This window comes from Calidris pugnax, unplaced genomic scaffold (genome assembly GCF_001431845.1).
Source record: "Calidris pugnax isolate Ruff unplaced genomic scaffold, ASM143184v1 scaffold44, whole genome shotgun sequence".
NCBI classification, from domain to species: domain Eukaryota; kingdom Metazoa; phylum Chordata; class Aves; order Charadriiformes; family Scolopacidae; genus Calidris; species Calidris pugnax.
In genome coordinates, this window is record NW_015094506.1 from 21,004,828 (window position 1) to 21,015,598 (window position 10,771).

The 10,771-nt window shown below is 40.0% G+C and overlaps 1 protein-coding gene across 1 annotated transcript; it reads right to left on the reverse strand.

Annotated features, from left to right (window-relative positions):
* Window positions 1-6,043: 6,043 nt before the first annotated feature.
* Window positions 6,044-10,629, reverse strand: YEATS4 (YEATS domain containing 4). Its single transcript, XM_014964313.1, has 5 exons — window positions 10,273-10,629; window positions 10,079-10,173; window positions 8,852-8,944; window positions 8,686-8,773; window positions 6,044-6,642 (listed from the first exon to the last, which is right to left on the reverse strand). The coding sequence occupies exons 1-5, from the start codon at window positions 10,334-10,336 to the stop codon at window positions 6,473-6,475; spliced, it is 510 nt and encodes a 169-aa protein (XP_014819799.1). The 5' UTR covers window positions 10,337-10,629; the 3' UTR covers window positions 6,044-6,472.
* Between the last annotated feature and the right edge of the window lie 142 nt (window positions 10,630-10,771).

The window sequence follows — 10,771 nt, forward strand, 5'->3', positions numbered from 1 at the left end:
CAGCAGCGATGGAGAGCACTTTCATGACCTCATGGTTAAGAACTTCTGAAACTGTGAGATACAGATTCAGTCTTCCTCGGGAGTATTTAGTTTATGGATTAAATGCTTTAAATACCACATAGACTTCCATATAGAAACCAGGAAATAACACCAAAAAGTAAACCGCAAGCCCCTCAAACCGAACTTTTCAAGGTTCTCCATATTCCCAATGAACCAGAGTCCAGGTGGCTTAGGGCCTGAATGGAGCTTTAGGTGGGAAATAGTTGCACTCTAATCAGGGCTGTGATTAAAGCAAAAATGACCTGGATTAATTCTTACTGTAATAAACATATACAGGAAAAAAGGAGCCACACGCTGGGCCCTGCTACACTCAACAGACTCAGCAGAGGGAACAGCAGAGGGCTACAGCACAATTTGTTCTCCAAATTTTAAGTGCAAAAGCTGTTGCCCATGTTACATGCAGAGGCATAAACCTTGTTATTTTAGCCAATTCTTAATACCTGTATTTACCCAACATGTTCGTGCTTAATGATGCAAGTTTAGAAACTGTGATTTAACTGTGAAATGATTTCAAGTCTTTTGTTTGGAGTCATTAAAGGTGCAGTTTTGTCTGATAATTCAGCAGGTGAAGATGACCTTTCTTAGCCATGTGTCTTGTTTCTCAATCCTGTGAATAAAGATGCTAGAATGTTTCACTGAGAAACTTCATGTTCCACCACCTATTTTAATAGCATTCTAGATCAGATGTTAAGTGAAATATGCTATTGGAGATAAAGCTGAATTGTGGAGTGAAAAAATGGGAAATTTGCCAGAATTAGACATGGAAAAAAAAGTTATTGATCACTTCAGGTAAAAGTATTCGCAAAGCAGAAGCCAGTAGGTCAGATGAAATTTACTTCTGTCCTAAAGTACAGAATTCTCCACAACTGTGGGAATAAGAAGAGCCAACCACTGGCTTAACACGTGAACACCTTAAAAAGTATAGTAATTATCAGGGAGGGAGAGGACAAATGCTGCATATTCTAGTGCTAATGAGTTCTTTTTGTGGCCTAATCACTATCCATTCAAGAGGTTTTTCCCATGAAAATTGAAAATTGAATTTTAATTTTGGATTTGTATTAGCTATTTGCATAGGCAAGACTTTCACTAGAAACTTACATAATTTCATGTTCTAGTTTAAAACATTTAAAAAAGGAAATAGTATAAATGCATCATAAATTAACATTAAAATAAATCCCAACTAATTATATCACGATGCGTATGTAACTGGAATTTCTCCTTGTTGCTATTCTTTTTTTACCAACCTAATTCTCTCTTCTTCCCCTTAGGTTAAGCGGTTCTTCCCTGCTGTATTCAGGGAAATTAAAAGGTTAGACATACTTGGAAGCCAAAGGTTCATTTGTAGTATTTATTAAGCGGTAAGTAGTCAAAGAAGCTTATTTATTAACATGAAGTTTAAAAAAGTAATCACTTTTACTTGGGGAAGATCCTGTCATGTTGCACCTGCAGTTGAGCGCAAGCAATTGCAGTCCAGTAGAGTACCTAAGTTATGTTTGGTTATTCGTATTGTCACACAATCTTGGCCTGAAAAAGAAAAAAAAACACAACCAAAACTAAAAACAACCTCAGAGATCTGTATTTGGAAAGCTGCTTCCCTTGCCAAATAAAGAAAAATTGCAAACAAACTTTCACACCTTTTGTTTTCGCTTCCCGGCACAGCACACAGCACACACAGCTCCTGAGGCTGCTGAACAGTTTCATAACGTGCAAGGGATAATTTGGCCACCTTCTGCAGAAACACACACACGTTGTCTAATCAGATGATCAAGTCTCGGAGCAAACCCGATCAACCAAAGCGCCCGCAGATCTGCCAAAATCCCAGTAATTAAAATGCAGTTGAGACTGGAGAATGTTTTGGACTCACCTGCCACCTGGTGTTTGAAAAACAGACACCTGATGTCTGAAAACAACCTGAAATGCTCTTAAATCTGTATTCCCATTAAGAAGCAAACAATCATTGATGTATTTAGTAGGGATTAGATGCATAAGCAGCAAAAGTGTGTTTAGGTTGGTGTTATTACCAGCATCCATCTGGAAAGAAAAGGAACAGGGTGACTTAATGTTCCTTCTGGTCCCATCTCTACTAACCACAGAAATTCTCGAGCAAATCTTTGAATTAAGGGTATTTCCACCTCTCCTGTCAGATAATGGCACCTGTGAGGAGACACCTCCTGGGCACAGCCTTGTACAGTTTCGGAGTCTAACTAGAAACTACCGCGTGCCAAACCCAAAGGGAAGAAAGAAGTTGTATGAGGTGGAGCTAGGTAAAAAAAAGGACTAGTGCTAAATAATGCTGGGTAGTAAGTCAGTAGCAGTCAGTGTCTGACATTACTGTGATGAGTATTAAAGCGTCTTAGCTAAAATACTTAAAACCCCAAAGTCTTTATAGTGGAAGCAGCAATGATGGTAACGATCAGTTTTGCACATTTGGCACCTGAAGTAAACATTCCTCATTGGTAAAATTGATAACAGTGAGCACATAAGCTGAGATAAACCATAATATATAAGCATATAAACTGATAAACGTGTTTTATCTTTACCTACCAAAGAGTTACTTCATGGGGAGCCTAAAGCTTCAGTGTAGTTGGACAAATTGGACATTACTGTGCAATTCAGTGATACCAAACTCTGCCTACAGCACAACGATGGATATTTTTCCCCCCTGCCCTGCAAAGCAAATGTAAATACATCTGTGTTTCACAGTTATAACTCGGGATGAAACCACAGTCTAAAGTCAGTCTCAGCAATATAAATAGCTGGCATTTCAGTTAGCACCCCTGGCAAGCACAAACCGTAACTATTTGTCTGGAATCACATCTTCCTTAGGGCTGCCAAAATAAAGCGGAGCCTAGTGTTTGGCTTTTTACTTTTTCTTCGAGGCAGTGGAGGTCAGATGCAGCCACATCCCTATGTGCTCCCCCACCCCCATTTCAGTTCTAGTAACTCTGGAAAGGATACAGGATAGAAAGTCAGCCCAATACTGTACGTTCCCTGTGTACACACGCTATAGCGACAACTCCTAACGGCCGCACACGTGAGCCCAAACGCAGAATCACAGAATGATATGGGGTTGGAAGGGACCTCTGGAGACCATCTAGTCCAACCCCCCTGCCAAAGCAGGTCCACCTAGAGCAGGTTGCACAGGAACGTGTCCAGGTGGTTTCGAATGTCTCCAGAGACAGAGACTCCACCAGCTCCCTGGGCAGGCTCAAAGTGAAGAGGTTCCTGCTCATATTTAGATGGAACTACTTACGTACAAGTTTGTGCCCATTTCCTCTTGTCCTGTCACTGGGCACCAGTGGATTCCTATGGATTCATTGAGAGCCATGCAGTTGCCTGTAGAGAAGGTCGTGACAGCTTCTCAAATGCAGGAAAGTCGAGGTTTTCCATGTTTATTTTCAAGCCAAAATTCTAACCCAGTCAATTCTCATGAACTTTTTCCAGAGTTTAATTACTGCCTAATACAGGGCTCAATTGCTTTCTTAACATCTGAAGAAAGCACTTTCTAATGAAAACACAGAACACAGTAAGGACCTTCGCAAAGCAGAAGATACTTTTCCTGGTGTCTATCAGCAGTAGCTGCTCAGCACTGACAGATGCTAGGACTATTTTCTTGCCTTAGTGCTAACAGGGGAATCTAAACAACTCTTGGATGGTCTTTACAAAGAGCAGAAAGGAGTGGAAAAAAAATACAAGAAGTTGAAAGAAAAACTAGGGGGAAAAAAATCCACCACTAATCACGAACAAGAATTGTATCATTGGTCTGGCATGTTGATGACTACTAACAGTGGAGCCAGGATCGTTGCTTCTGTAAAGTTGAATACTCGACTGGTTATTGCATGTTACTAAAAATGTAAGCAAAAAGAATACTTTAGGCTCCTACAAAAAGCATTGGATTCAAAAGGTACCGCTCTGTTCTTTTTTGGTCTGTTCAAGCCCCGTTGCAGCAGCTCTGTTCTTTTTCGTCACAGTTCTTCCAGAACATATTTAATCTTAAACATATTAACTCCATCTGAGTTATTCTACATTAGTATTTTAACTGACAAATATGAAGATAATATTGCTGCATACAACCTAGTATCACCAAAACTGTGCTTGCCATTCCCATTTTTCTTTCAGTACGCACAAATGGACCTTAAAAATGGAATAAATATGCAATAAACTAAGAGAATATACTTGGAAGGATTCACTTTGTGCTCAACCTATATTTTTCCTTAAAAATCTGCTACTGATGATCATCAAAGACAAGGAAGCAGCCAAATAAGCACTTTGAATAATAAGGCTTCATAAAAGAAAATTATATATATAGGTTTTTTTAACTTTTCACTGAAATGTGTTCTTTCAGCCTTACAATCTGTAGTTTAGTGATCCATGTGAGTCTTATTTTCAATACACAGCTCTGAAAATGCCACGTTTTGCTGTATTCAAATCGTCTAGCACATTCTTCTTCATTTCGTGCTTAAAAGGCAATTGACTACTGAATGAATAAACCAAACCAGTTAGGGAAGCCAGAAAAATGTGGATAGGCTGCAGTGCTAGGAAGGATCTGGTACAAAAGACACCACTGGTACAAGCTGTTCCTCAACCTATGCGTAGATGTAATATTTTAACAGTTACTTTTCTTAATGAAAACTTAAGTCTACATATTGAGTGTTGAAACTGTTCTAAGTTCCAGTTCTAAATCTTTGGGGAGCCATGGTAAAAGCCAATCATAAATTGTTTCAAATATGAAGAAATGAGCGCTCTGTTCTCAAAGCCTTGGTAACATTGTTTTCTATGGGAGAGGAGATGTTGAGTGTTCCTCTATAGTACAGTTGACTGCAACACAGTATCTTGGAGAGGTGGAAAAGATGCCCAAGCCTTTTCAAAACCTGAGGCAGCACCATCTCTATCAGGCTTTTACCTCTACAAAAGAAAAAAAAAAAAACAAACAACAAAGGAGACAGGAGGTGTTACAGGCAAAAGACCACGTACTGATATTTCAGGGGGAACAGTTGCTAGTCACTTGAGAATACGTACTGGGTTTGCATGGCAAGGTTTTGGTAGTGGGGGCTAGAGGGGTGGCATCTATGAGAAGGTGATAGAAGCTTCCCCCATGTCCAACAGAGCTGTTGTCAGCTGGCTCCAAAGATGGACCTGCTGCTGGCCAAGGCTGAGCCCATCAGTGACAGTGGTAGCCCCTCTGTGATAATGTCCATGAGAAGGAGGAAAAAAACCTGTGCAACAGCAATTGCAGCTGGAGAGAGGCTAGAGGGGTGGCATCTATGAGAAGGTGATAGAAGCTTCCCCCATGTCCAACAGAGCTGTTGTCAGCTGGCTCCAAAGATGGACCTGCTGCTGGCCAAGGCTGAGCCCATCAGTGACAGTGGTAGCCCCTCTGTGATAATGTCCATGAGAAGGAGGAAAAAAACCTGTGCAACAGCAATTGCAGCTGGAGAGAGGAATGAGAATAAGTGAGAGCAACGACGTTGCAGGCACCAAGGTCAGTGAAGCAGGTGCTCCAGGTCCTGGAGCAGAGATTCCCCTGCAGCCTGTGGTGAAGACCATGGTGAGGAAGGCTGTCCCCCTGCAGCCCACGGAGCTTAATGGTGGAGCAGATACCCACCTGCAGCTCATGGGAAGGGCCCACATGGGAGTTTGTGGAGGACTGTCTCCGGTGGCAGAGATCCCACACTGGAGCCGGGGAACAGGGTGAGGAGGAAGGAGGAACAGAGACAATGTCTGATGAACTGAACACAGTACAGTACAAATATTGAAGAAACTTCTACAAAACAGGAGCGGAATAATTTCCTGCTTCTGAGCATAACTTGTGTAATTGATGCATTTAGAAGTGTTAAAGCAGACAGGATAGAAACTCTTATCTGTAGGTATACAAGTTATTTAAAATCCTGTTTTCAGAAAGTTTTTTTCACTGTGCTAATAACAGACAGACAGGCAGAAAACACTGTAACCAGATTTGAGCAACTTGCATATACAAAAAATATTAAAATAAAAACCCGCATATTTTATTTTCAACTTTAAAGATGCACCACTAAACAGCCAGTAGAAAAAGCAAGTAAAAAAAGTAAACATCATCATTTTGTAAAATCACATTGAACTAATACAAGACTTAATACAAAGTTTTCATATACCACTCAAAGCAGCTCTTTACAAAAAAAAAAAAAAAAAAAAAAGTAGTCTTGTCTCTAAGACTCCTTCTACTTGAAATAAGTTGTTAAGTACCCACAGATCTTAACTATAAAACAAGGATATATTCTTTCTTTTTTCTTCCATTTATGAACTCAATCTCCACTTACTTCAATCATTTGCAAGTGAAATTCACAGTCTGTTACAGAACTGAGGAGAACACCTACAATTCCATGAGTGAAGTCCTTCTGTTTTCAGTACAGGTTCTTTATCAAGTCAGCATTGGTCACATATCTTTAGACTGATCATCTTCTTCAAGCTTTCTGATTTCGTTCTTTAAACAGTTGATGGTTTCCCGACTTGCTTTTAGTCTTTCTTTAAGCTCAGCAATTTCAAAACTAGTTTTCTTTTTGGCAGCTTCCAGTTTTTCCCTGGTTTTTACTTCAAGATCTGCAACTGTGGTGGTGAGAAAGAAAAATAAATATTGTAAGTACCATGAAAAGTTGTAATTTTTTTTTAAATTGCAGCAGTAATTTGGATGGTGTGTGTCCTGAAAAAAACAATCTATTACTGTTAGCCGTAGAGATTCAATGACTGCAGTCAAAATAACATCCAAGTAAAAACCTGGAATTAAAGAAGAAAAGAAAGGTTGTTTTGTGGCCTCATTCAAGTCATCAGTTTTGTGGCTGGAATTACATAATTTACTAAATCATTTCCCAGAGTTCTTTCAGTGGGAGAAAAAAAACTCCTGATGTGGCGACAGCAAATAAACTGGATTACGGAGAATTACAAGTAATTTGTATGTGGCGCCCAGTGATGGCGCGTGAGGCCGTGGGCACAAACTCAAACACAGGAGGTTCCCTCTGAACATCAGGGAACTTCTTTGTACCGTGAGGGTGACCAAGCACTGGCACTGGTTGCCCAGGGAGGTTGGGGAGTCTCTATCTATAGAGGTATTCAGAAGCGACCTGGACATGGTCCTGAGCAACCAGCTCTAGATGGCCCATTCTTGAACAGGGATTGGGACAAGATGAGCTCCAGAGATGCCTTCACACCTCAACTGTTCTGTGGTTCCTCTTCCATGGACTGCAAACACTTTCTATGCTCCATCTCACCAGAGTTTAATTCTATGAATCTAAAAAATTTAGTGGTGCTGCCTTCGCTCTTATGAATACCTGACAGTGGGGCAGCTCAATCTGGTTTATTGATATGCCCTAATTATTGCTTTTAATTTGTTCACAAGTTTTTGAACAAGGCTGGTAAAGCCAGCAAATCAATGGAGGCCATCGATATCCCTTCATATCCCATATATTACATAATTGTGGCCAGTGGCAAAAAAAAAGTCTTCATTTTTACCTCTTTCAGTAGCACATTTTAAGGAAATAAACATTAAAAAAACACAAAAAATTTTATCTATACCCAGGAGACACATCTAGGAATTTTGAGAGAAGTTTAAATTTGGACTAGAATTTTTTTATGATTCAAATTACTAAACATTTTCTACACGTAAAGTGTAACAACGTGCAGTATAACAAAAATCCACCTCAAGACTGGCTGAACTGAGGCAGAAAATAGAAGCGGCTCCCAAGTCCACGCACCCGAACAGAGAGAAGGCAAATTGGAAGCCCAACTTTGTACAGCTTCGAATTCACAGAGACCACTCTGAGCTCCAGGTATTCACTGTCTAAAAACACCTGACATTTGTCATCAGGGGAATACACAGATAAGCCAAAGGCCAGGGGAGCTGGACTACGACAGCATTACAGTTTGTAACTAACATGGTAGCATTTGGGATCAATAAATATTCCATCTGCTTTCTGAGAGAAGAAGATAAAGAGACGGAATTCAGAAGATCAGAAGAGGAACCATCACTAAATGCATTCTATTTTATCAATCAATGTCTTTTATTTAATTCTCTGGTTTATATTTAAAGAGAGATTAGATAAAGACGCAAAGAACATTAAGCTATACTGAAGAAGTAAGTCATGAAATGACCTACAGTTAAAGAATTAGACAGAAGGGGAAAAGACAGGAAAAACTTTTAGACGCTATCCCAAAAGGGCTGCTGCTTTGACTAAACCTGTACTAACTGTTCTGTATTTCAGTGCTTAAAATGTGATCTTTGCTTGTAGTTAACATCCCAATGATCTGAACACAACTTTATCACAAATACACCGGCCTTAATTTAACCTGTTTTAACTCAGTTCAAAGACTTTAAGATGACACAGATTGTGCCATCACACTTCCTACCAAGTAATTCTTAATTCCTTTTTTTTTCAGCAGGCATACACATCAGAAAATTCTTAAACTTTTTCAAATTAGTATTAGTATCTTCACAAAAGCTGAAGGTAATTTACTGCAAAAATACCACTTTTTAGCAGCATCCAGATCCATTGGACTGCTAAATCCCGGGAGGGAAAAATAACAACCCCAAAACACTAAAAGCAAAACCAACTATTGTTTATTTCTAAAATTAAAATAATTTAATTTTCAACTTACACTCTGTTTCATGCTTATAAGCACCTAGCGTTAGCTGACGAGACGTTGTTAGCAGCTGCTGCATCATTGCAGTAGGATCTTGAAATATCTAACAAAGGAGAAAAATACACGGAATCACTAATACTCTTCAAAATTAACGTGAGGATTACATTAAAAATTTACATACCATTTCATCATAGAATTCAGAAACCACAGTTTTCTTTCCCAGGATGGCATTGGTATCAGATTGGAAAAGCTTCAGCAAGTGATACAAGGTTACCTGTACAAAGACAGAATTTTCTTAGCTTGACAACTGTAGGGAAATACAAGTCTTCGAGATACAAACAAGCGGTATTTGTTCTCACTAAACAACCATACAGGATTTAAAAATCTTTCAGGAATGCAAAAAAAAATAATCATATAACTTCAGTAGAATTACTTAAATTTAACAATCAGTGTTAAACACAGCAACTATGCAACGGCTTCCTGATACTTTAAGGTCTAGGCAGGTGGTTTAGGATTGGTGTATAAAAACTACTAAGACCTTCTCATAAACATTGAGGTGATTTAGTTCAAGCTGACTTTGCCAATTGATCAGTTAGAAAGTGCTTTCTGTGACCTTCCTATCCCTTCTTGTGAAGGAAAAACAATAGGGGAGCCTGTGAAGAGCTTTCCACTGCCATTTATCTCTTGTGGAGTTATTTTTCCATAACTGCACTACAAATGGCAGGAGCTGGAGAGGATTGGGAGCCCTCTGCCTGGCCCTGAGGAACCGCTGACCAGATTCAGTTTTCACCTCATTTGGCAAAAAAAATGGCTAAAGCAAAAGGATTGCTGTAGTTCACGCAACAGAGGGAACTCATTCTTTCCAGAAATAAACACCCCCTGCCAATAAAATCCATCAGTCAAGTTTCCTACCTAAAACCTGGACAAACCTACCCACAAGGTATGTCTAAAACACAGGATGGGAAGAAATTCATTCCAATGCTTTATTCAATGACAAAAGTGTCTTAACCGGGTTTTCCTAGGAAAGGGACCAATGCTACCATAGTACCTTTGCCCTTTTTGACTAACAATGATAGAAAAAAAAAAAAAAAGAGATAATTAAAATATTCTAATATTCTATAACTATGAAGCCACATAAAAGAGAAATCCTCAGTATGTGCTCAGGCCAGTTAAGATGCAACATGTGGTCACATACTAGTAAATAAACATCAGAGAAACCAAACGCAGGAAAAGCCATCACGGATGCTGGTAGTAAAGCAGAGAAACAGGAAAACATGGCCAACTGTTAAATACATTTCCTACAAAACCAGGCTTCCATGGCTGACGGGACTTATTTTCACCAGCAATAGTCTACAGCACAGCCTGAGGTCACCATAATTAAATGTTGTTACAAGGTCAATGTACTTACAGGTCTTTCGTTTGGATCAATGAAAAATATCTTAATGATTATTTCAAATTCACCCCAGCCTGTTTCGGTGATTTCATACGGTGGTTTGGTAACAACTGCAGTAGGAAACAGAAGCGTTAATACAGGTGATAAAGCCTCAGTGGAACTAATCCAAATCCCACTTTTAGGGACAAATGCCCAAATGCAAACCCCACCTCTTAAAGGATTTCCGTAGCTTTCATGCAGCTTGAATTGAATTTTTTTCACATAGGCAGACATATCCTAAAACAGAAATGTAATTTCTGATTATTCACACAGCACACCAAACTGCTCTTTATTTACCCATCCTGCCTGCCTATCATTTCTTCTGACACAGCCGCCTTTAAAAGCAGTAGGCAAATAAGATGGCAAACTCCAGCAGTATTTTGTCCCCGTGTTCCTGGCCTGGAAAGATCACTCCAAAAACACAGGAGGAAGAGTGTCTTCCCTCTCTTTTTTTTTTTGTTTTTGGAGACGGACCTGCCTTCTGCCCTTTCCCCGAATCCCTCGCCCCCTGTTGCTGCCGAGGGGCCCTCACAGGACACCCGCGGTGACATCCTTCTGCCGCCCCTGACGAGACCGGGGCCACCCCCATTGCCCCCCCCCGACCCCCCCCCCTCGTTTCTGTCGGGCTTGACATAAACAGTCCACTGGTGCGTGTGACCGTCTTCTTCC

Excerpts from the sequence above, each read along its gene's own strand:
- YEATS4 (XM_014964313.1), bottom strand. The coding sequence starts at position 10,336 with ATGTCTGCCTATGTGAAAAAAATTCAATTCAAGCTGCATGAAAGCTAC. Across the intron at positions 10,174-10,272 it reads CTACGGAAATCCTTTAAGAG|TTGTTACCAAACCACCGTAT; the intron begins GTGGGGTTTGCA and ends TTCCTACTGCAG. Across the intron at positions 8,945-10,078 it reads TTGATCCAAACGAAAGACCT|GTAACCTTGTATCACTTGCT; the intron begins GTAAGTACATTG and ends GTCTTTGTACAG.